The sequence below is a fragment of the Xiphias gladius genome, chromosome 11, assembly GCF_016859285.1.
Source record: "Xiphias gladius isolate SHS-SW01 ecotype Sanya breed wild chromosome 11, ASM1685928v1, whole genome shotgun sequence".
NCBI lineage: Eukaryota > Metazoa > Chordata > Actinopteri > Istiophoriformes > Xiphiidae > Xiphias > Xiphias gladius.
In genome coordinates, this window is record NC_053410.1 from 4,915,838 (window position 1) to 4,937,693 (window position 21,856).

A 21,856-nucleotide genomic window follows, 5' to 3' on the forward strand; every position below is an offset into this window, starting at 1 on the left:
CCACGCTAAGCAACTCCATATTCACTCATGATGATTCTGCCCCTACCACGCAAGGGCATCAGTTTCCTTGTGGGAGATGCTTTTGTCTCTCCAAAGAGGAAACAGCTCTGCTTCACAGAGGAAAATGATCCTCCTCAGATGGTTCTCTCCATCAAAAACCTATCAAAGCTCCATGACAGATGACAGGTGACTAATGCTCATGTATGTAACCCTGGTATTCAGAGTCAGTGATTATGGTATGTACAGTCGCGCTATGTGCCCTTGACTGTGTTTTGTACTGTGTGCAATAGATTCAAGGAAAAAAAAAAAAAAGTACACCTGATCAAATGTAAATTAGTTTACTTTGATTTATGTCCTTCACTCTCTTCCCGATCATTTCTGTCACAGTCTACTGTCTGACAAAGCAGAAAATATGAAAAAGCATAATAAACGACATAATTATAAACTGAACAATCATTAGATTACATAATAATTATATTTCCTAATACATATTACCTAGGTTTCCATGTTCTAGACATCACACAGCAGTAGAACATTTCAAACTTCATTCCCTTTCATGTAAACCAATACTACTGATGTTAAAGTGAGGATGATTAGAGATAATAGCACATGATAAAAGCACATGAAGGAAGTGTAAGAGTGTAAGAGTGTGTGTGTGTGTGTGTGTGTGTGTGTGTGTGTGTGTGTGTGTGTGTGTGTGTGTGTGTGTGTGTGTGTGTCTGTCTGTGTGTGTAAACAGCAGACGTGCGGTCTTGTGAGTGGTAATTAGCACTTGAATTTCACTAATGGCTTAACAGGAATCAGCAACCTCTATACACACACACACACACACACACACACACACAAAGACACATACACACTAACAAATTCATAGTACACATAACAGACACAGATATACACACGTACATACTGAGAAAACTAACTTTGCGGTAACTGTGGGTCTGTGTCTGAGTGTTGCTAGCCTCTCATTAATACCTATTTTCACGAATGCTGAGAAAGCTTTGCAGATCTTTCGTTGTAATCGCTTCAACACCAACACACACACACACACACACACACACACACACACACACACACACACACACACACACACACACACACACACACACACACACACACAGGCCTATTAGTTCCTCTAATTGAAAGGCAATTAAGCCTCAGGTTTCGTAGCTTGAACTAAACGCTGGGTGTCTGTTTTCAGCACCACTCTGTTTTTAAGCTTTTAACAGACCACAAAGAGCCAGCCACTGAAACGAGACACTCAAAGTGAACTTTAATACACTGACTCTCTGCCAGTCTGTGCATCTTTGGGTCGTTCTGTGAGCTTTTTTTTTAATCGCTCTCTGACTTCTCAGTCTGTCCCTCTTTAGTCTTGAGTTTTCATATAACCACATTTTCATAATGATAACTGAACTTAATTATGACAATTACGACTTATCGAGCCTATAATTTCTGGTTCCCTAATATTTGAGCAATCTAATGCATTTTCTTCAAACCAGCAGATGGAAACAAACACAATTCATTGTTAAATCTTTGCAACGTCTCAAGTTTGTCTTGACAGTTGTTGGACTGAAACATGACCACTCCATCTTTATTTCTGTCGGTTGTCTTTCTTTCATTTCCCCTCCTTCCTCTTGCTCTCTGGTTGGTTAATTTCATCCATTTCTCATCTCATCAAATCTCTCCTTGCAAAGCATGTCACTTAAAGAAGCCAGCCTTTTAAAAAGAAGAAATAAAATTACACTCCACAGCTTTGCATCTACAGCAGAGTAGCTTGGGGATTTGTTTTGGAGAGTAGGAGTGGATTTATACAGTAACAGAAAATCTCATTTTAAACCTCACATGACCCCCTTTCTCATCCCAGCATAAACAGAGAAAGAAAAATATCACATCTGGTTCAAATAGTGTTTAGGGGTCTAGAGGGTCCAGTGGTTGGAGGCGCTGACTCTCTGCCAGTCTGTGCATCTTTGAGTGAACGGATACAGGTTTCATCCTGGCAAAAGCAAATCACCGTGTGTCTGTGGTGTCCCTGAGTGTATCTCCTCAGGCAAAATCTTAAACACATACAATACCTGTCAATTTAGCATTTACTGCTGTAGATAAGTACACTTTCAGATCAGAACAGAAATACGCAAAGCAGAGTAATGTGTTAGTTATACCTATCATACAAAAATGCAAATCTATAACATGAGCTGTGATTTGAAAATATACAATTTGTTTTTTATCAAAGCTTTGTTATTTCATTCCCCCAAATGAATTCAAGTTCAAAATGAGGAAGCAACATGTCAGAACAGACTCAACACCATACCAAATAACACCAAATTGGCAGGAACAAACAATTATACAGTAGCTGTGAGAACACAGAAGGGACAAATGTCACCTTCAGACCACGCTGTGGGAACGAACAACACATTCGACATCCATTTCCCGTTCATGTTGACCGGTTAGCTAATTCAGACATAATCCTTTAGTTGCATGGCTTGGGGACAGTTGATGTTACCTGTGGTCATTTCAGAGGAGGAACAGCGAACTTGCCAATTTTGTGTCAGCATTTGAACTGTGTAAAGACACATCGTGGCAGTCATGATGTGTTCAAACTCTGATCATAAATTATTATTATCAATAATCCACATGGTTAATTGTGAAAATCCGCCTCTGAGCCGCAAGAGCTTTAAGGATAAATTCATGAACATCAGAGGGTTTGCTCTGCAGATGAATGCGTGGATGATATGGGATCATGCCTGGTTTTCAAGATCAGACCAAGTGCATGTTTGAAAGACCTTGTCCAATGTGAAAAGAAAAGAGGCCGAACAAGAAAAATTCACAGAAAATACACCCCAATCTCCCTTCCTTTCTCCTTTAATTCTCATATGGATTATACTGTTTGTACACATTTTGCACACAAGGGACAGTAAGATCGTTGTTTGCCCACACATCCCTGACACAGGCAATATGTAGAGACAGAGGGGAAAGGCATTTAAAGGCACACAAAGTCAGCTACATACACAATCACACACAGTTTTCCAAGGCAGACGGGGATATATATCACATTCGTACATGAATGAATCACCTTTATTACTACTGACCCCTAGAGAGAGAAGGAGAGACAGTTTGAGCATAGAGGGAAAAGTGGGGACAAGTCTTTTTCTTTTTTTTCTTTTTTTCCCTTCTGTATAGTTTCCAGGCATTTTCCAATGTTATTACATTGCTGCTTTTGGAGGTTTGGCTCACTAAGGAGAAGAGAAAGAGAGAAGTGAATGCACAATCCAGGCAGAGACGCCGACAGAGGGGGCGCTGAGATAGACGAAGAGGGAGGGATAGAGAAGGACAGAGACAGAGTTGGAGTGGGAGATAAATAGAGAAAGAGCAAAAAAGCATAACAGCCTCCCACAAGTCTAAGACAGAGACACAGAATGAGTAAAATGAATGATCACTGAACTGTGGGTTTTAAGTACCTCTTTTGACCTGAAAATTATTTTTTGTAAAGGTGTATTTGTCAAAACTGTGCGTCAGTGTGTGAAACTTACTGCATTGCTCTATTATCTACAGACGACAGCTATTGCTTGCCTGTCCATCCAGAGAGAGGGACCCTCTTCAGGTGCTCTTCCTGAGGTTCTTTCAATTTTTGGGGGAGTTTTTACTTATTCCATTCAAGAGCCTAAGGACAGTTGTGTCATTTGCTGTACAGATTCTGCCCTTCAGACAAATTTGTGATTTGTGACACTTGGCTATATAAATAAGCTTTAACTTGGCTAAAATTGAAATTTGACTAGAAAAACTGTAACAACTATCTCACAATGCCAAGTGATTTCGATAAATGCAGTTCAAAAATACCACAGAAAAGACTGCACAACAGATATTAAACTAGTATCTGCATTGTTTTAAGTTAATACTGTATTTTCAACTGTGTATTTTCAACTGTGTAACACTGTGTATCAATCTCCACGGTGGAAAACTTTGAACTACACAGACTGGCACATTTACTAGATTCAGAGAACACACCATTGAGAAATTTTTTATCAGGTTGCAGGGTCACACCTGTCCTGGTTGACAGTGTCAAAAATGTTTTATAGCATTTAGCATCGTGTTTGCATTTTTAATAATCCAAACCCAACATAAGTCTCATAGTATCACACCTTGCGAGTGGATACATTTTCAGTGTTGCAGCGGCTGATTCAATTCAACAGAAAACTGTGCAGAAGGTTTCAGATTTCAGCTTTAACTGCAGAAATTACAACATTGATCATGTTAGCTGAAAAAGAAATAATCGGAAGGGCACTATTAAAAAAATACAAGCTAGAGAATTTTGTCCATTGATTCACAGTTGGTGAAATACTCCTATGTGCTTTGTTTTGGTTTTAGAGATAATCACTGTGATTGCAGCTGGGCAGCCATTACGGCTACTCTGACTGAAGAGGCACAGTATCAGACACAGCCAGAAAGAGAGAGAGGAAGAAAGAGAGCACAACAAAAAAAGAAATGCACTTTCTAGCCAACATCCATTTATTACTCAAACAATCTTTCACTGCGGATCCAGATTCTCTGATTAGAGTGACTGTTTCTAATCATTGTGTTCCATATGGTAATGTGTTTTGGTGCAAAGTACAGGAATGCAGAGATGATGGAAATTACAGGACAGATTCCAATTGTTAACTATCAGAAAAAATGACCTATTCTCTCAAGAACAAAATTTGAAGAGACTTCTTAACTTAGAGTGTCCTACTCGTCACTTCACCCATTACAGGATTGTAAACCATCACATATAGACATTAATATTTTGAAAGACACATTTAGACACTCTCAAATGGATAGACATGATTACTCATAATCAAATACACGGGGTGTGATTGGTCAGTCACTGAGGATATGTCAGCCAGCGGGGCATGTTGCGCTGAGTTTTTTTTGACCCTACTGCTCTGACCTTTGTGTGAGACACACACATGCACAGTGTGTGTCTACCTACGCTCTAATGTTAGCCAATGAATCACAGTAGTCTAGTCCAACACTTGAGTCATGGATTCACAGCAACGCTACGAGCCCAGGGGGATAGCACACACGCATTCACGCACACACACGCATACTGTTCACCAGTCTAATGTGACTCTTGAGTCATGTATTCAGACAGAGGAAGTGGTCTGACCAAAAAGGCATGCTGGCGTTGGGGAGTCATTATCACTGTTTGTCTCTGTGTTGCATTCTTTCTCTCTCTCTCTCTCTCTCTCTCTCTCTCTCTCTGTCTCTCTCTCTCTATCTCTGTACCTCTGTCAAACACAAGCATATTACACATGTACCATGTGCAGGATTTTCAAGAATTCCCAATCCATACTGGCAGATGATGCGTTTAAGAAATACATCCAAACTAACCAAATGTGTCTCCTTTGAGTATATATAAAGTAAACTGAATGGTAAGGAAAATGATAGTGTTTCTTTTGTGAGGGGAAATCATTTTCTAGCTATTGCTTTATCTGAATTTGAAAGCAAGGTTATTTTCTTTGTTATCAAGCAACTCACAAGTTATCATATTCACAGTCGAGGAGTATTTCAGAGCGATCACTCTGTACACTGCTATCAATCAATTATATTATTGTTGTTCTTTTGTATTTTTTATGTGTGTTGGGCTTGACCCATATCTGACAGTTTCTGAGACAAATAACACATGACCGCTAGCAGGGTATCAGCATGTTGTTGAAAGCAATTTATTTTGGACCTTTTTTGTTTTTACTTTTTAAATGAATATGACACTTAATTTAACTTATAAATGACAGTTTTAGAGCCTGTTAATAGATTCTCCATAGCAGATTTCAGCTCCATGCACAACAAGTGCACACCAGGGTTTATAATTGTTTTGGTGTTGTTGTTCTTAAGACTTCTTGTATTGGTGTATTCTCTGTTCAAATTCAAAAATAATTTCATCTGCATGTGACAGCTTCAAAGAATAGATGTCCCTGACGTTTTTATTGTCTTGTTTTAAATTATTAGCCATCTCTAAAGTGCTAAACTCAAATTTGGAACAGAAAATATTAACAGCTCTTTACACAAGTTAATAGTGTCTCATTTTTCTTTTGAAGAAATGTTTAGGCCTATACAGTTTAGGGTAAAATGGACAAATTAAGCAAGATTATCCTCACATAGTTATGTCTTTCCATACTCTCTTCTCTCATTGTTTTAGTCTTTACTGTTCAAAATTGTGTCACTCCTTTCTCTTTCTTCCACTCATTCCTTCATTTTTTCCTCAAGGTAATTTCAGTTTAGCCCCAGTCATATTTGCCATGTTAAGTGGCCATATGGCTGAAAGCAGTGGCAATGATGAAACTTTGAGGCTTTTACAAATAAATGATAGACACACACAGAAACAAATCCAAAGACAGATACACACAGAGGACTCAAGGATAATTAGCCAGATGATGAGCCGGTATGGGATTAACTGTCAACACTTCCTGGTTGGCTGGTCATGTGGTCATCAGGACCCAATGAGCCCTGGGGGAATTTTCTCATCTACTGAGGTATTGAATATTAAAAACAGACACACACACACACACACAAGTGCACGACATTCATTTGTACGGTTCAGGCAAGGAAACCACAGCAGAGTTTGAGAGTAACATAAGAGATGCTCCACCCAGCTACAGCTACAAAATTTAATTTGTTGTTGTAGTAAAGTTACTTGTGCTTACAGTCGCTTACCCTCAATGTTTGTTTCTTGCATGTGTATAATGATCTTGGAATAATAATGGCATTGGTGCAGTCATTTTTAAGTCTAATCGGACTATATTGGCATTGTTTGGAGGTCTTCAGTGAGCAACACTAGAGGTCTATATGGACTATGACATGGAGGATCTGCAGTTAATCCTTAATCGCCTGTCAATTATGTAGGGTGCCATAATCGAGTTTCGTAGGAGATTCAGCTGTGAGCAAATGCCGCATCATTATCTAACCACCAGGCTATTGAAAGAGATATCTGACATATACAGTAGATGTGTTGTTATTGTGGGAAAATTCATTGATTCTGTAAGTGCTATGCGAAGGCAACTGGTCTTGCTTGAAGTTCTTGAAGACGTTTCGCCTCTAATCCAAAAGGCTTCTTCAGTTCAGAACTGAAGAAGCCAACTGAAGTAGCCTTTGCCATTGACTTCTTTGTCTTACATGAACCGCAATTAGGTGCATTTGCTTCCCAGTTTGCATCAGTGTAACACAGGTAGCGTTCTTGTCTTTGATCTGACTTTGTATTCCAAGTTTTACCTTGGCAAGAAGAGCTAATGGATCAAATGACCTAAAATGACCTTTGTTTAAATTTTCCTGATAAGTGACCTTTTGCATTCCACCAAAAAACGAAAGCATCTGTCGTTTATTGCGCAGTAACAAAGATGGAAGTACAGTGTACTACATTGTTGAATAAAATTGGGCATACACAGGGTCTGACTTCGGGGTTCATGTCCCTTCACCGATCAACATCTAACATTGATTTCTTCATCTAAACATCTGAACTTAACCATACCTTGAGTGTGCCAGATCAGAAAAAAACAAACAGAAAAACAACATGGGACTTGCTGGTACTAAAAGCTGACAACAGGAGCTGAGAGCACCCATTCTGTATTGTTGTAACAGTCAAATTGGATGTTTCAAAAATGCAGCAGAGCAGAGCTTATGACCTCCATATGACCGCCAGAGGCCTAATCATCTTACTCCTCTATCCTCTGGATCTTGGCATCATTTGATTCATTCCTTCATTGCACTCATCAAATTTATTTTATTACATGATCATATGCAAAGACTTTTCATTAAAATTGCACTCATTGACATTCATCTAGAGCTTTGTGCAGTGAAAAAGCAGTTTCTTGCTTTACAGTTCAAGACTGTTGATGAACATGTTGGATTTTGTACAGTTCAAATTTAATCTTTTTCCTGTTGATTCATTCAATGCAAAGATGCCTGAATTATTGCATGTACACTGATCAGTGTGCCGTTTAACAGATCAAACTGACACCAATTTAAAGAGAATCTTAGTCATTTCATTATATTTGAAAAGGCTGTAAAAAGAGCAACCAGGAACCCAGTGTTGTACATGAGCTGTACCTCCCACACTGAATCAGTCTGTGTCTAATTGAATTAAAGCTAATGAGTTTACAGACAGCATTGTCTGGGTAATTAGTACAATGTCCTAATCAGCACAACAACCATTTAAGAAGTCCGATCGCCAGTTGCAGTTGACCTCTCTATAAATGACAGGAATGAATGATTACAAAACAGTTTATATTGTTTTTTTGTTGTCAGTGTTTAATCACTTTTATAAAAATTTATTTGTTTGAAGAAGCAAAAGTTTTAAATTAACTGAATGTAATGAATGCATAGTTTTTTTAAGTGGTATTTTTATTGTTATAATGATTATTGATCAAGCTAGTTTCTCCTCTGCTCTCTTTCAGGCTCCGTGATTGGAGGAGAGAGTGGGAGAACAAACTGTGAGAGGAACGAAGAAAAAGAACAAGGAGGAGAAGAAAGGCAGTAACGTGAAAGTCGGTGATGAGTATCTGCAGCAACAGTCCCCATCTCAACTAATGAACTAGAAGTTAATCAACAAAATTTCGTTAGCAAAAACAGGATATCACCTCAGTGGGAGCAGAGCTCCACTGAGAGGAACCAGAAAGTAGGGGGCAGAGTGAAGTGCACGGTTGCTCAGATTGGACAAGATGGCGATGCTGATGATGAAGCGGCAGGGCCTTGGGCTGCTGAGGACCTTCCTGGTGTTGTTGGGAGTTTCTGCGCTCTGTAGCGTCGCTTTAGGAACCCGTAAAGGAAATGTTTCCTTGGATCAAAGGAGTCACAGACACAGACATCCAGGTGTGAAAAAAGCAACGTCTCCTAATCATATGACTTCAACATGTGTCACATAATAGGATTTTTTTTTTTCAACCTCTGGCTAGATCATACTCACAACCTTCCACTGTAACTATGATACTTTCTGAAATACTTTCATTTTCACCTAACAAAACACAGACGGTATTTGTACATTAAAACTGAAAATGATACCTTGTCTCAAATTTACCATTTGTGACTATGAGTCACTTTGTACCGTCCTGACTGTCAATTTTTTGACAATTAGTGTACAGGGATTTTCTCCAGTTATGGTATCAATGTGATCTCTTACTCTAAAGGCATTTAGATAATCAGGTATTCTGAATCTTAAGTGTATTTACTTCTGGATTTTGTGCATTTGTGTTCTATAAGATTACAGGTTGTTTTTTTTTTTGTTTTTGGGGGGGTTTTTTTGTTCTATCTTTACCCACATAACAAAATTTTACTTAGACATCCTTCAGCTACAGATGTTTAAACATAGCTGCGGCTCAGTACGACCACAGCCTGCTCCTGTTAGCCCCTGAGCAGCTGCACTGCAAAAAACAGAGGTTAAGTGCCTCCCCACCTAAAGAACTACTTGTTGAAGCCTGTGTCGTTCCCACCACCCACCCACATTTTCTCAGCTGGGATTTGAACTAGTGATCCATAATTCAAAAGTGGGCACCTCTGTTCAGGAGGTCACTGCCTCCCACCCACTTTTGAGATCAGACTATTGAAAATATTCTCAGAAAATGAACTGCAGTTGTGGTGATAATTCATAAATTCAACATAGAGTAAACTAAATAAACCTCTTAATTTTGCCTCTAACAATTTAAAAATTTGAATGAAAGCCCAAAATAAATATGTTGTAGACTTGAAATGTTTAAGTCTGAAAACAGAAAAATGTAGTATTGATTTGAAGAAAAGTTCTGATGTTTCCTTTTGTGCTTGTAGGTCACTTGTCAATGCATAGACACAGACAGAGGGCGGGGAAGGAAGGGCAGGTACTCCACAGGTCCAAACGAGGATGGGTCTGGAATCAGTTCTTCGTCATTGAGGAGTACACTGGACCTGACCCAGTTCTGGTGGGCAGGGTGAGTATAACATAGTGTGAGTTAATAAAGCATTCTTCCATCAACTCCACTTCTTTCCTCTTGAGTCAAACACAATAAGTACCTGACTGTCAGCCTAAAATTTGAGTTGCTCTTTAATTAATAGCCACAATGTCCTCCAGTGACAGTCATGGCAGAGGCATGGAGGGTGACAGCAAATCCAATAGGACAGCCATTAACTCCAATAGGATTTAAATGTGCTTTTGTTCATTTATCATGGAGAGAGAGCGAAAAAGAGAGGTCATGTCCACATCCAAGGGTGAAGATGATTGGTGGTACTCCTCAGAATCAACATCACTCAAACCGAGCAGTGGCTTTCATAACAAATAATAAATTATGTTTAGAATACATCATATTTCATTGTAAAGAGGTTGTAAAGGAAGACCAAGAGTTTAATTGAATGGTTTCTTCAATTTTTTTTTAAAACAAGTTTTAAATCTCTTACTTATTAGTGTTTGCCCGCCTCACACAGCACATCAAATAACCCGTCTTTCTTAGTATTTCAGCTTCTTAATTTGTAGAATTGAGGAATAGAAGCCTCATGTTACATCGCCCAAACAGGCAACCTGTCTCACTGTGTAACAACCAATCTGTCTCTCTTATTCTTTAAATTCCACAACATCTGAAATCCACCTGTTGGCAGCACCAAACCTGTCCTACCTTTGCATGTCATTGCATGCAAAGGTAGGACAGGTTCTGTGCTGTTCTTCTGGTTTGTCTCACTCTCCTCTTGTTTCTTGTCTCTTCAGCTCCACTCAGACGTAGACTCAGGCGATGGCAACATCAAGTATATCCTCTCCGGCGAAGGTGCAGGAACGATCTTTGTTATTGATGACAAGACAGGCAACATCCACGCCACAAAAACCCTGGACCGTGAGGAGCAGGCCCAGTACACTCTGACAGCCCAGGCAGTGGCCAGAGACACGAATAAACCTCTGGAACCTCCATCAGAGTTCATAGTGAAAGTTCAGGACATCAACGATAATCCGCCTGAGTTTCTACATGGGCCATACTATGCTAGGGTGCCTGAGATGTCTAATGTTGGTGAGTAGTAAAAGAAAGGGTAAGGGAACAGGAAAGGAGGCCAAAGTTTGGTGCTGAGGAAAAGGGAAAGACTTAGGCTGAACACTGCTGATGGGTAGATTTAATTTTTGATTAATACTATGTGTAGTAGAAGACTAGGACATCATCTAGGACGGTAAATGCATGTTAGCTAAGCCTGTCAAGTCACAAAGTGTTGTCCATCCAGAATGTATGTGCTTATGTTACAGTAAAGTTTTTCTCAGTACAGAAGTTGACTGATTTGACCAATGTTTGTTAACGAAGTCACAGATGGAGTTGGTGTTGTTTGTCTGCTTAATTATCACTCAAATCTGAACACAGGAAGCGTGGCAAAGAAGTGGATATCAGACATTACTATTATCTGATACATTCAGGTCCTAAAAAGTCGTTTCATTTTTTTTACTCTCTTTTCTTATATGTACATAAAAGGGAAAATGTGCTCAACCAAAAGCAGAAGCAAGGAAATATTTAGCACTAGGTTGGCATGACCAAGAGCTCCTACATTCTCCTTTGAGTCTCCCTACTTAGAACTCCCCCCTCCCCCACAAATATTATGTGGTCTTGGAGAATATTCAACCACTCAAGGCTGACCTGAAATGAACCACACTGGCAGTGGTGCTGCCTGAAACTCCTAAAGCCAGAGAAATCCCTTCTCTGAATGGACTAGACTTCCAAAAGAAAGGACTTCTGAAAGGACTTCTGAATGAGTTCTGTTCAGGCTTCTTTCACACATCCGCTTCTTAAAACCTGAATACAGATGTCTGGCAGGGAGGGGCCACCGGTTGCCATCAGCCTCACAGACAGAAGTGGAACAGAAAGAAAAGCTGTAATTTCACTAACTAGGTCCATGTTCCCTAATGGATGTCAGAATTAGAACAGATAAAGAAGGCAGTCTTTTTCAAATTAACATTCTTGGTAATTTATTTTGTACACTTAAGGTAGCTGCCACATTGAGACCAAGGCTGAATGAAACTTGATTACAGTTGTATACACAATGGATTTCATATTGAGTAGGACACTGGTGCTCACATAGCTACAACTGACAACTGTTGTCCAAACATCACATTTGGAACTGTAAAGAGGATTGAACCAACAACAATACTCCGTGCTATTAATGTAACTGACCCAAAGGGCCCAGTAAATATCATCCAGTTGCAAAGACAGCACTGGCAGTTTTAGCGTTTAGCATTTTACATTTTTCATTTTTAATCAAAACCATTTCTTTATACTTGGAAGACTGTTACTAGGAAAGTTCATATCTGAATCTCGCTGAGGGTCCTGTGTGTCTTCAGGGAATGTCTCATTGATTGCTTTACACGAAAGGGGAAGTTCTAATCAGATTTCATCTGTGCAAGGAAAAAGAGGGAGTAAGATGCAAAAGCTGAATTAGGGGAAAATAAAAAAGTAGCAGCTGGCTGACTTTGATTGTCTGATGGTCGAGCACCTGAAATCATTGTATGTTTAGAGAGAAAACTTAAGGATATCTTTACCAAATTCTTAAAAGTTATCATGTTGGTGATATTTTACAGTCACAACCTGAAATGCATTTCAATTATGCAAAGTTAATAAAAATTTATTTCACACTTCCGCAAATTTAATTTATTTGCCCTGTTTGCTCAACTTAACTGTGTCGAGTTCACTTAAGCAAGATTTAATGGAAGTAAATTGCTGTAGTCGGGTGAAAACACCACATCTTCAAAATGGCACTAAGATGAGCTGCCTTGCTTTTGAGCTTGACAACCATGCATTTTTCAGATTATCCAATGGGTTTAGAAAGGGTTTCATAAATCCAAGGGCTGTAGAACTCTGTCAACCCATGGAGGGAATATAATATATATAAAACATGAAAATCACCAAAATTGGAGAGTGGATGTTTTCACCCAATAATGATGAAATGCAGAGAAATAATAGTGGAGACCAGCCTCACAGGAGCAGTTCAGCTGCAGTGTGAGAGAGAAGGGGGGTGTTTTTCATTCCCTTTTTCCATCCATCCAGTGCAGGGAGGTGAATTGACACACACTCTATGACAAGCTTGTTTGTCAAACCATTCTTGAACCGAATCACTGAGGAAGAGTCATCTCCTCACTTGTCTGTCATGTTTGTTTGTCTGTCCTGTAGGTACATCAGTGATGCAGGTGACAGCTACAGATGCTGATGACCCCACCTATGGCAACAGTGCCAGGCTTGTGTACAGCATACTGCAAGGGCAACCGTATTTCTCTGTGGAGCCACAGACAGGTGAGGCTGAAAACAGAACCTTGCACTGGGTCCACAACCATCCACACCACAACCAAATACAGGCTTGTAGACCTTGATGTGTTATCATGCAAAGACATACACTACACACAGACAGGTTTATAAGATTAGTCTAATACATGCTCACGGATTAACATCCTGCAAATAGGCAATATGAAGTCAAAAGTGCAACACGTATAAATAAACATCCACACTACCTGTGGTAAGTATATGCTCACTAAGCCAGATAGGTAGCCAGTTAGCCAGATAGTCACAATTTACAGGGCCTTCACAATAAGTGGTGCAACTATCATATTTCATTTTTAGTTTTAACAAATAGTAAAACATCCGTCATGTCATCAGTGAGATTTAAGTATGACTGTATATCCAAACATTGTAGACCACAAGCCCTAAATGCCCTGTCTACTGGGAATCCTGGGGAAACTGCTTGTTGCTCAGACCAAACTAAAAATCTTCCTGCAATATTTTTACCTACTACCATTCTTAATATAAAAAGCTAAGTACTAACTGCTACAGGAATCATTTAACAGCAAGTCCTTTCCTCTGAAATTGGTGAGGAATGAAGGCAGTGCTGTAAAAAGAGGTCCCCAGAGGACATTCAACCTGATCTTTGCAGAGCGCAGGCCTAATATTAGGCTTTGCTTTAAAAGAAGAAATTGGATGTCAGGAGAGAGGTTAGGGCAGACACAGAGCTACGCTGGGTCAGAGAGAGTGAAGAAGAACAGAAAGAGGGAGGTTAGGGTAGAGAAGGAGAGAGAAATTAGCTTAGAGAGAGTGAGTTCATGGAAAGAGAGGGGTTAGGGCATGGAGAGGGAAAGAGATTTGGGCAGAGTAAATCTGGCTAATCAAACCAGTGTTGGGTATTTGACTGGCTCAAGTCCATAGCTCACATTTCTAATTGGTTTGGAGATTACCAGCTTTTCATGCTGTCACACACACATGTACTGACATATACTTGGCATAATATGACAGTAAAAGGCTCAACTCCCTAACACTGCAGCTACACATCTGGAGAAAGGAAGAGAGAGATGGAAAGAGAGTGGAGGGTGATGAATTAAACAGAAAGAAAAGATTACTTGGGCTTGAAATGGAGAAAAGTAAGACTTCACACATGTTTAACTAAAGTTCTTATTTATGCTACTGATGATGTGTTTTCTTCCCAAATGAAAAATCTTAAAATACAGGACACCTACTCTTAGGAAAGAAAATCACATTGTTGGTTTTTGCTTAACAACTGGTTCTATTTTCCAGGCGAGAATTTTTGAAATATGAACTTACAAATGTCATGCACATAAAATTCTGAGGATAACATTTTGGAACGACATCATTTTGATAGAGAATGACACAAAAACACAGGTACATGGTGTATATTTGCATACATTACTTGTAGGTAAATACATGTAAACATGTTAAGGCATGAACAGGGAACAAAATGTAATTTGAGCATTAATTTGGTTTTAACACATGCCCATTCAGGTATAATTCGTACTGCCCTGCCAAACATGGACCGTGAGGCACGCCAGGAGTATGACGTCGTCATCCAGGCCAAAGACATGGGTGGTCATATGGGTGGGCTGTCGGGGACTACTGAGGTTAAAATCACCCTCACAGATGTGAATGACAACCCTCCAAAGTTCCCACAGAGTGAGTACAAATACCCACTGTATCTATTTATTCATTCATAGTATATATTCTATGATTTTCATTTTCCTCTGGTGTGACATTTCCTTTAAACGGTGTGAAAGTGTCAGACCTTTTACCAAATGGCACATCAGCCACACAAATTGTTGCAGCCCACAACTTCCTACCCTTTTCTGTACTATGTACCGGCAGGTGTGTGTCTCTGTCAATGCACAGACACGTGTGCATCATTCTATGTGTATGTTTGTGTTTATAACCCAGAGGATGTGTCTCTAGCTAGCAATATGGAAGCTAGGGAAGTCACTGTAGTAGGCACAAAAGATAACTTGATAAATCTCTCATTAAAAATTCTTAACTGGTCCACTGCAATGTCCTCAGGAGTGTGTGTGTGTGTGTGTGTGTGTGTGTGTGTGTGTGTGTGTGTGTGTGTGTGTGTGTGTGTGTGTGTGTGTGTGTGTGTGTGTGTGTGTGTGTGTGTGTGTGTGTGTGTTTAAACCTCTCCTTAGGTCGTTGGGACATTTGTTGAATTACTGATGATTTTCTGAACATTAAGTAAAAGTAGTGAAATATTTAGCTTGCATTTGTAAACAACTTTAGATTTTATGTTTAAAGAGGAAATGTAACAGTGAAACAACATTTTAAAACTTTTTATTTTGGTAGTAACATTTTTAAAAATGCAGAATTTAGAATTATTCAGAAGTATTTTTACATTCTTGTACGAAGCAAATAATAAAACAAAACATGACTAATCTTCATCCTTGAAAACGATGCTATCATGTAAACAAATGTCAGTTTCCTGATTTGACCGACCGTCAGACCTAAAGAAACAACCAACAGGATCTTTTCTCTGTTCATCTGGCTGTCGTATGAGGTGCTCACTTCAATTTGCTCAAGCTCCGGATGATGTTGTTTGTTGATGTTAATAATGCTACTGTAATATTCCAAAATGCAGTAAATGGTTTAAAATGCTTCACATAGCCCCTTTTAGGCTATAGTAACTGCACAGAGAGCTAATGTTCAACCAGTGATTCAATCTTTCTGGTTCACCTGCACAATCTAAACCTCAACATTGATTTGCACCACTGTATTTTCTTCAGTCGGTCTCCAGTCTACCTCTATGACCAATAACCCCTTTCACTCAATCTATGTCTATCTTCTGTTTCACCCTCTATGTCCCGCTTAAGTTTGTTTCTGTCCCTCTGTGGGGGGTTTTTTCTTTTTGTTCTTCCTCATTCTCCCCTCCTTCCCCTCCTGTAGCTCTGAGCCGAGGGACACCTGGCAAAGAGTCAACAGAGTAGCTGCAGGAATAGATGGAGAGAAGAAGGGAGGAGAAAAGAGGAGATGGGGGCTCAGGATTTAGCCTGCGGAAGAGCTGAATAGTTGAAAAAAGAGAGGGACATGAGCAAAAAAACAGTGAGGGAGAGAATATAAAAGACAGGGAGATGTAAAAAAGTGGCAGCTGAGTGTATGTTAAGGCCAAGTTAACTGAGCCTAAAACTGCTAAGGTTTCTGATGGAAAAAAACAAGGGGTCAAGGGAATTTGTTGGTATTTCATAGTATTTCCATTTTCAGATTCTATACTATCTCAAGCTCAGGTTACATTTAAGACAGCACTTTATTCAGAAAATAGCTGACTGCAGTTATTCCGCACGACTCTATAACCTCCGACCTTTTCAACCACCAGCCGACCTCGCCAGTAACAAACCACATGCTATGTCAACCATGGAATAATTGTACTTATCAAACCTAATGTCTCTTTCTGGACCAGGTGGAAATGATCAGAACTAGGCAAAAATTTAAGAGGAAGTGTCAAATCACAGACATATTGACATTCATGGATGGGGTTCACTAACCAAAAGCCACACTTCTGTTCCCATATCCAAACTGGATATAAAACATTTTGAAAACAAGATCACATTGACAGAAATCAGGTTTTAAACCAAACATTATCCTCACATTATTCCTAAATTCCGTCTGTAAACTGCGTCATGGCAGTTTACCTCTGTGATACAATACACCAAATAGCAATATGTTGTGGTAGTGAGTAGCCTTGTTTAAAAAGAAAAAAAAGTAGTAAAAAAGTAGTAGCAGTAGAAGCAGTACAAAGGCCTTCAAGAAAAGTCTCCCAGATGGTGTGAATGAGGACAGTGATTACTTATTTAGTAGTTGTGCAGAGTGAGAGAGAGCAGAGAGAGAAAAAACGGGAAATGAGATAAGCAAGTCAAGAAAGAAAACAGAGTCAAACCAAGAGGCGGAGAAAAGACAAAAATAAAAATGAGTCAAATCGAGAAAAAACAATTAAAGAGATAAAAACAGATAAAGGATATATGGAACAGCAAGACTCCCTCATGTGTCCCAGCAGCTTTTCAGTTTTCATTCAAGCTATTGCATTTTTTCTTTCCCTCCTAGGCTTGTTCTCTATGCCACTCTCGGGTTCTCACAGACTTTCTGTGTCTGGGATTCTCCCCCTTTTAGCTCATTATAAGGCATCTTTCATTTGCCACCCCTAAAATCTTTGAAATCTTCAAAAAACTAAGGCAAATAACAAGTGGTTAGTCTTTAACTCTCTCAGACTTTAGTCTTTATTAGACTGACATGACAGAGATGGTTTCATTAAATACTGTTAATATTTGCAGAACAAAGCAGATCATAAAAGACATTTAAAGCTGTGAAAGACAATCTTTTGGTTGACATCTGCCAGCTTTTATTTGTATAGAACATTTACCTCCAGTGTCTTTTAGGATTGCCATTACAGAACTGTCTATCCTCATCACCAGAAGCAAAGCAAACCAGAATCTATCAATGAAAAAATCCATAACATTACTTGAAAGGATGATTACTATTTGAAAATCATCTGTGTCACTGCACGGATGTTAAATCCAACTTTTATAACTTTTATTTTTAAATTCTTTTAACAGCGTGTGGAAAAAATACAAATAATATTATGTGGAAAAATTTTTAAAACCCATTGTGTGTCAGTAATGTATGTATTAACGACAGCATATCTCAATATTGTGTTGAAAAGTAATGGCACATCTTCATAACTCTCTACAATGGGTGGAAATGATTTACTGTAATTAACATCTTATGTATGCTATTTTAAGGTTAGGAGACTTTCACATATTAAATCATGAGAGCATCAACACCAAAATGATCACGTGTAGAAGAGTTTTTTTAGACACTCAAATGATACTTTTCATGTCTGCATACTTACTGCGCCGACTGCATGTGTGTAATAGGGTCCACCTATGCCATCCAAGCATGTAGCGACAGAATCATGTTTAAATCACTATTGTGGTGCTAAACTTTTTTTTTTTCCTTTTTAACTTTCTAAGAAATTATGATTTTCAAGCGTATTTGGAAGAGGTTTCCTTCAAGAATCTGTTTAGAACTGCTTACCATTGAGCCGGACACAGAGCATAAGTCCACACCCACCAGAGTATATTTAACACACATCACAGAGACATAGCAGCTCTATGAATAAACAACTCTCCAGTGAACTTTAAATTACCCATACATTCACCACATCCAATATTAAAAGCGTCTCCAATATTGTCTATATGATAACACATAAAAGTATAATATAATAATTATAACAATAGTAATAAATTACACAGTAATATAAGGCATTAATTTCTGTAATCACATTAAATTACTTATCTTAGAGACTGTGGTCATTATATGAGCTTCATTCATGTGTTTACATCTATACTGTGCTGGTTTTATGAGCCTATCCTTCCAAGATGAGACATCTGACTGAATACAAACAAAGCAATAGTTTATGTGGGAGTAAAGAAAGCAACCAATGACTCCTCATATTCACTTACAAACTAAAACACTTTTTTTCTTTTTTACAAAAGAGAAAAAGGTTATTTATGAATGCATGAAATGTTTAGTGACATTTTTAGTAAAGACCTCAATGAAACTCACATTTGCTTTCAATGTCCCTGAATGTAAATGTACATTGCCTGTATGTGCTGTGCTTCATTTAGCCTGGAGCCAGGTATGCCAGGCTGCCTGTGTGTTCTGTCATACAATGTTTAACTCAGCTGCCAGGAGCCATTTGAGTTAAGCTACTTACGAAAAGCAAGAATAGAATGACAGGAGAAGTGAGGGAGGAAAAGGGCAAAAGGAGGGCAGGGATGAAATGAGCTTTTAGTTAGAATAGGCAGGCAGGAGAGAGGGAGAGAGAGGGTCAGGAGAAGAGAGATAGGCATGAGAGAAATGGGCTGGAGATGGGGAGGAGAGGTGAGGATGAATGGAGAGATTTTGAAAGATGGAGTGGAAAGGGGAAGCAAATGAGAGATGAAGAGGGAGGGAAAGATGGTAGCCAACAATATAGTGAGGAGTTTAAAAAGCAAGGACAGAGATGAAGAGGAAAGATGGAGAGGAGGGATTTGGTGAGGATCGATGGAGACGAGGTGGAAAGACAGTAGAAGGCTGGAGGGTGGCCGGGGGGATTTGGGCTGGAAGGATCAAGTCCTGTGAATCACTCTCCTCTTCCACTCTTATTTCCTCGGAAACCACGTGACCAAATGAATTTCATGATTCACAGGATTGCTACACCTGGACAAGCAGGATAAACACGCTAATGGTGTACAACCCGTAAAATGATGAGTCCACTGTGCTCAATGCCTGAACCATCACAGAGTAGGAGGGAGGACAGAGGAAGGAGAGACTGGGGAAGGACAGACAGGAATGGGGAGCCACAGAGAAGATGTACGAGAAAGAAGGAAGGAGGAAATGACAGATTTGGCAAAAGAACAGAAATAGGATGATGGACAGAGGAAAAAGGAGAATTTAATGTTAAAATGAGCAAAGATAGAATACAGATGAAGGAAAGTGGGGAGAAAAGGTTCGGTGAGGAGTGAGATGACGGGCGGAAAGAGTATATGAGAGACGAGGGAGGAGAGAGAGTAGACATATGGTCCTACCGTTCTCATTCTGCAAGCCAGGTGTCTACTTCCTCAGACACACATACCTGACACTATAGGGGATATTAATATCCTTTGGGCCATATGAATATCCTTTGGGCCATACGAGACAGATGGTATAGTTCATGTTAATGCCTCGCTGCCCTGAAAAACTGACCCTGCCTCAGATAGTAAACACGGTGGCAGCCAGCCAGGAATTCTCTAAAGACTCTCTAAAGATTGCCGAATACCAAAGCAAGCTGTGACCAGAAGCTGACACTAACATCACCAACCAGCCACCCAAAACCAAGTAAATTTTCTGCTTTTATTTTTCTCCCAGGTGTGTATCCCATGTCTGTATCAGAAGATAAAGTGCCAGGAGAGGAGGTGGGCCGTCTCAAGGCTAAAGACCCTGACCTTGGAGACAACGGACTAGTGAACTACCGCTTAATAGACGGAGATGGGATCGGCATGTTTGAACTGACCACTGACTCAGAGACCAGAGAGGCTGTTATTAAACTGAAGAAGGTAAGGAACGAAAGAAAGAGACTTAATAAGTTAAACCTGGGTGATTGCATTCCAACTCACTTAGAAACTCCCAGGTCATGTTCTCAAAAAATTCATGTGAAAACTTCAGTTAAATTCGTGGGACTAACGGGATAGACAATACTGCAGTTCGTTTATAGTTGTTCATGATGACACCATGGAAAGGAATAAAATAACAGTAGAGATGCTGGTTGTTGTGGTTCCTCTGGTTATAAAAATTCAGCATAAAGAACATTCAATTAGTTGTGCCAGTTTGTGGTAAAGAACATTAGTCAGAAGTACTGTTAGCTGATAGTGGCTGCTTCAACAACTAGCTCTTATGGAAGCTATGTGTGCGTCATTCCCCACTTTTTTTTTTTTTTTTTTTAAATTTGCCAACACAGAAATGTAGTTGAGACGGCGCTTTTTCTATGGACACAGCAGTTTAGTGTGCGCCTCAGCCAGCCCAGATTTAAGTCTGTGTCCATATTTGTGTTAATGTAAGAAAGAAAGAAAGAAAGACGTGGAGCAGTAAGGAAAGTGAGTAGAAGCAGCTGAAAGGTTTCGCTGTCTTCCCTTCCCTGACATCCCTCACAGTTTCTTATTGTGTTTGATTTGAAGAGTGAGTGCATTAACTTTCATGCTTCCCTAGACCAGAGAGACCATCTTCTGCACTGTGTCTGTAGCCCACACGTGCATACACACACACACACACACACACACACACACACACACACACACACACACACACACACACACACACACACACACACACACACACACACACACACAGACACAGAGACAGACACACAGTTGTATGTGTGACTGCAGGTCAGGATTATGAGCTGAATCTTCCAGTGAGCTGTGGTAGCCTGCTTTTTCCTCCCAGGGCATCCGACCTCTGAGTCTCTCAGTTAAAAAATAATAGCATTTATAGCAGAGATATCAATGTTTGGGGGAAAATAAGAATGAAATACACCAAAATCAGTCTTATAAATGTCTCTTTTTTCCTTCTCTTTTGGATGGTTATCCTAGATATTAAAAGACGACATTCTATAAAACTGTTTTCGGTTTGTCAGTCATTCAACCCACATAATCGCAGAGAGGTAATAACTTTTTTTTCCTCAAATTTCCAAACCATGTCCTTATTTCAGTGAAAGGCTTGGCATTCAAATATGTAATTATGTGCTAAGAAGAATGGCGGCATTCGTGACAAGTTGCATTTCTTGTCCAGACAGCAATGACGTTACTACAAAGAGCAGCCGGCCTTAACCTACAACTCATTTTCACTGACGTGGTGGGAAAATCTCTGTCTGAATCAATCGATACGAGTCTGTTTCATGCCTTTTTTCTCACAACCGTCTGCATGAACGATTCCTTTGGAGCTCAGTACTGGAGACTGGCATTAAGACTGCCAGGGTTAGGGGCTCTCTTCCCACTGGTGTCACTGGGACTGAGCAGGGAAATGAGTGTATGATAATAATGAGTAATGCAACCTCTCCTCTCTCAACAACTACA

The 21,856-nt window shown here is 39.6% G+C and overlaps 1 protein-coding gene and 1 long non-coding RNA gene across 2 annotated transcripts in view; one reads left to right on the forward strand and one right to left on the reverse strand.

The window, feature by feature from the left end:
* Nucleotides 1–21,856, forward strand: part of cdh11 (cadherin 11, type 2, OB-cadherin (osteoblast)) — an 87,766-nt gene that overhangs the window by 51,141 nt on the left and 14,769 nt on the right. The window contains exons 3-8 of the mRNA XM_040139769.1: nt 8,421–8,835; nt 9,784–9,923; nt 10,691–10,985; nt 13,122–13,241; nt 14,736–14,903; nt 20,154–20,341. Coding sequence (XP_039995703.1) covers nt 8,685–8,835; nt 9,784–9,923; nt 10,691–10,985; nt 13,122–13,241; nt 14,736–14,903; nt 20,154–20,341 — 1,062 coding nt within the window. The 5' untranslated portion in view covers nt 8,421–8,684. The remainder of the gene's footprint in view (nt 1–8,420; nt 8,836–9,783; nt 9,924–10,690; nt 10,986–13,121; nt 13,242–14,735; nt 14,904–20,153; nt 20,342–21,856) is intronic.
* LOC120796745 overlaps nt 1–21,856 on the reverse strand; it is a 142,197-nt gene that overhangs the window by 36,515 nt on the left and 83,826 nt on the right. The window lies entirely within an intron of this gene.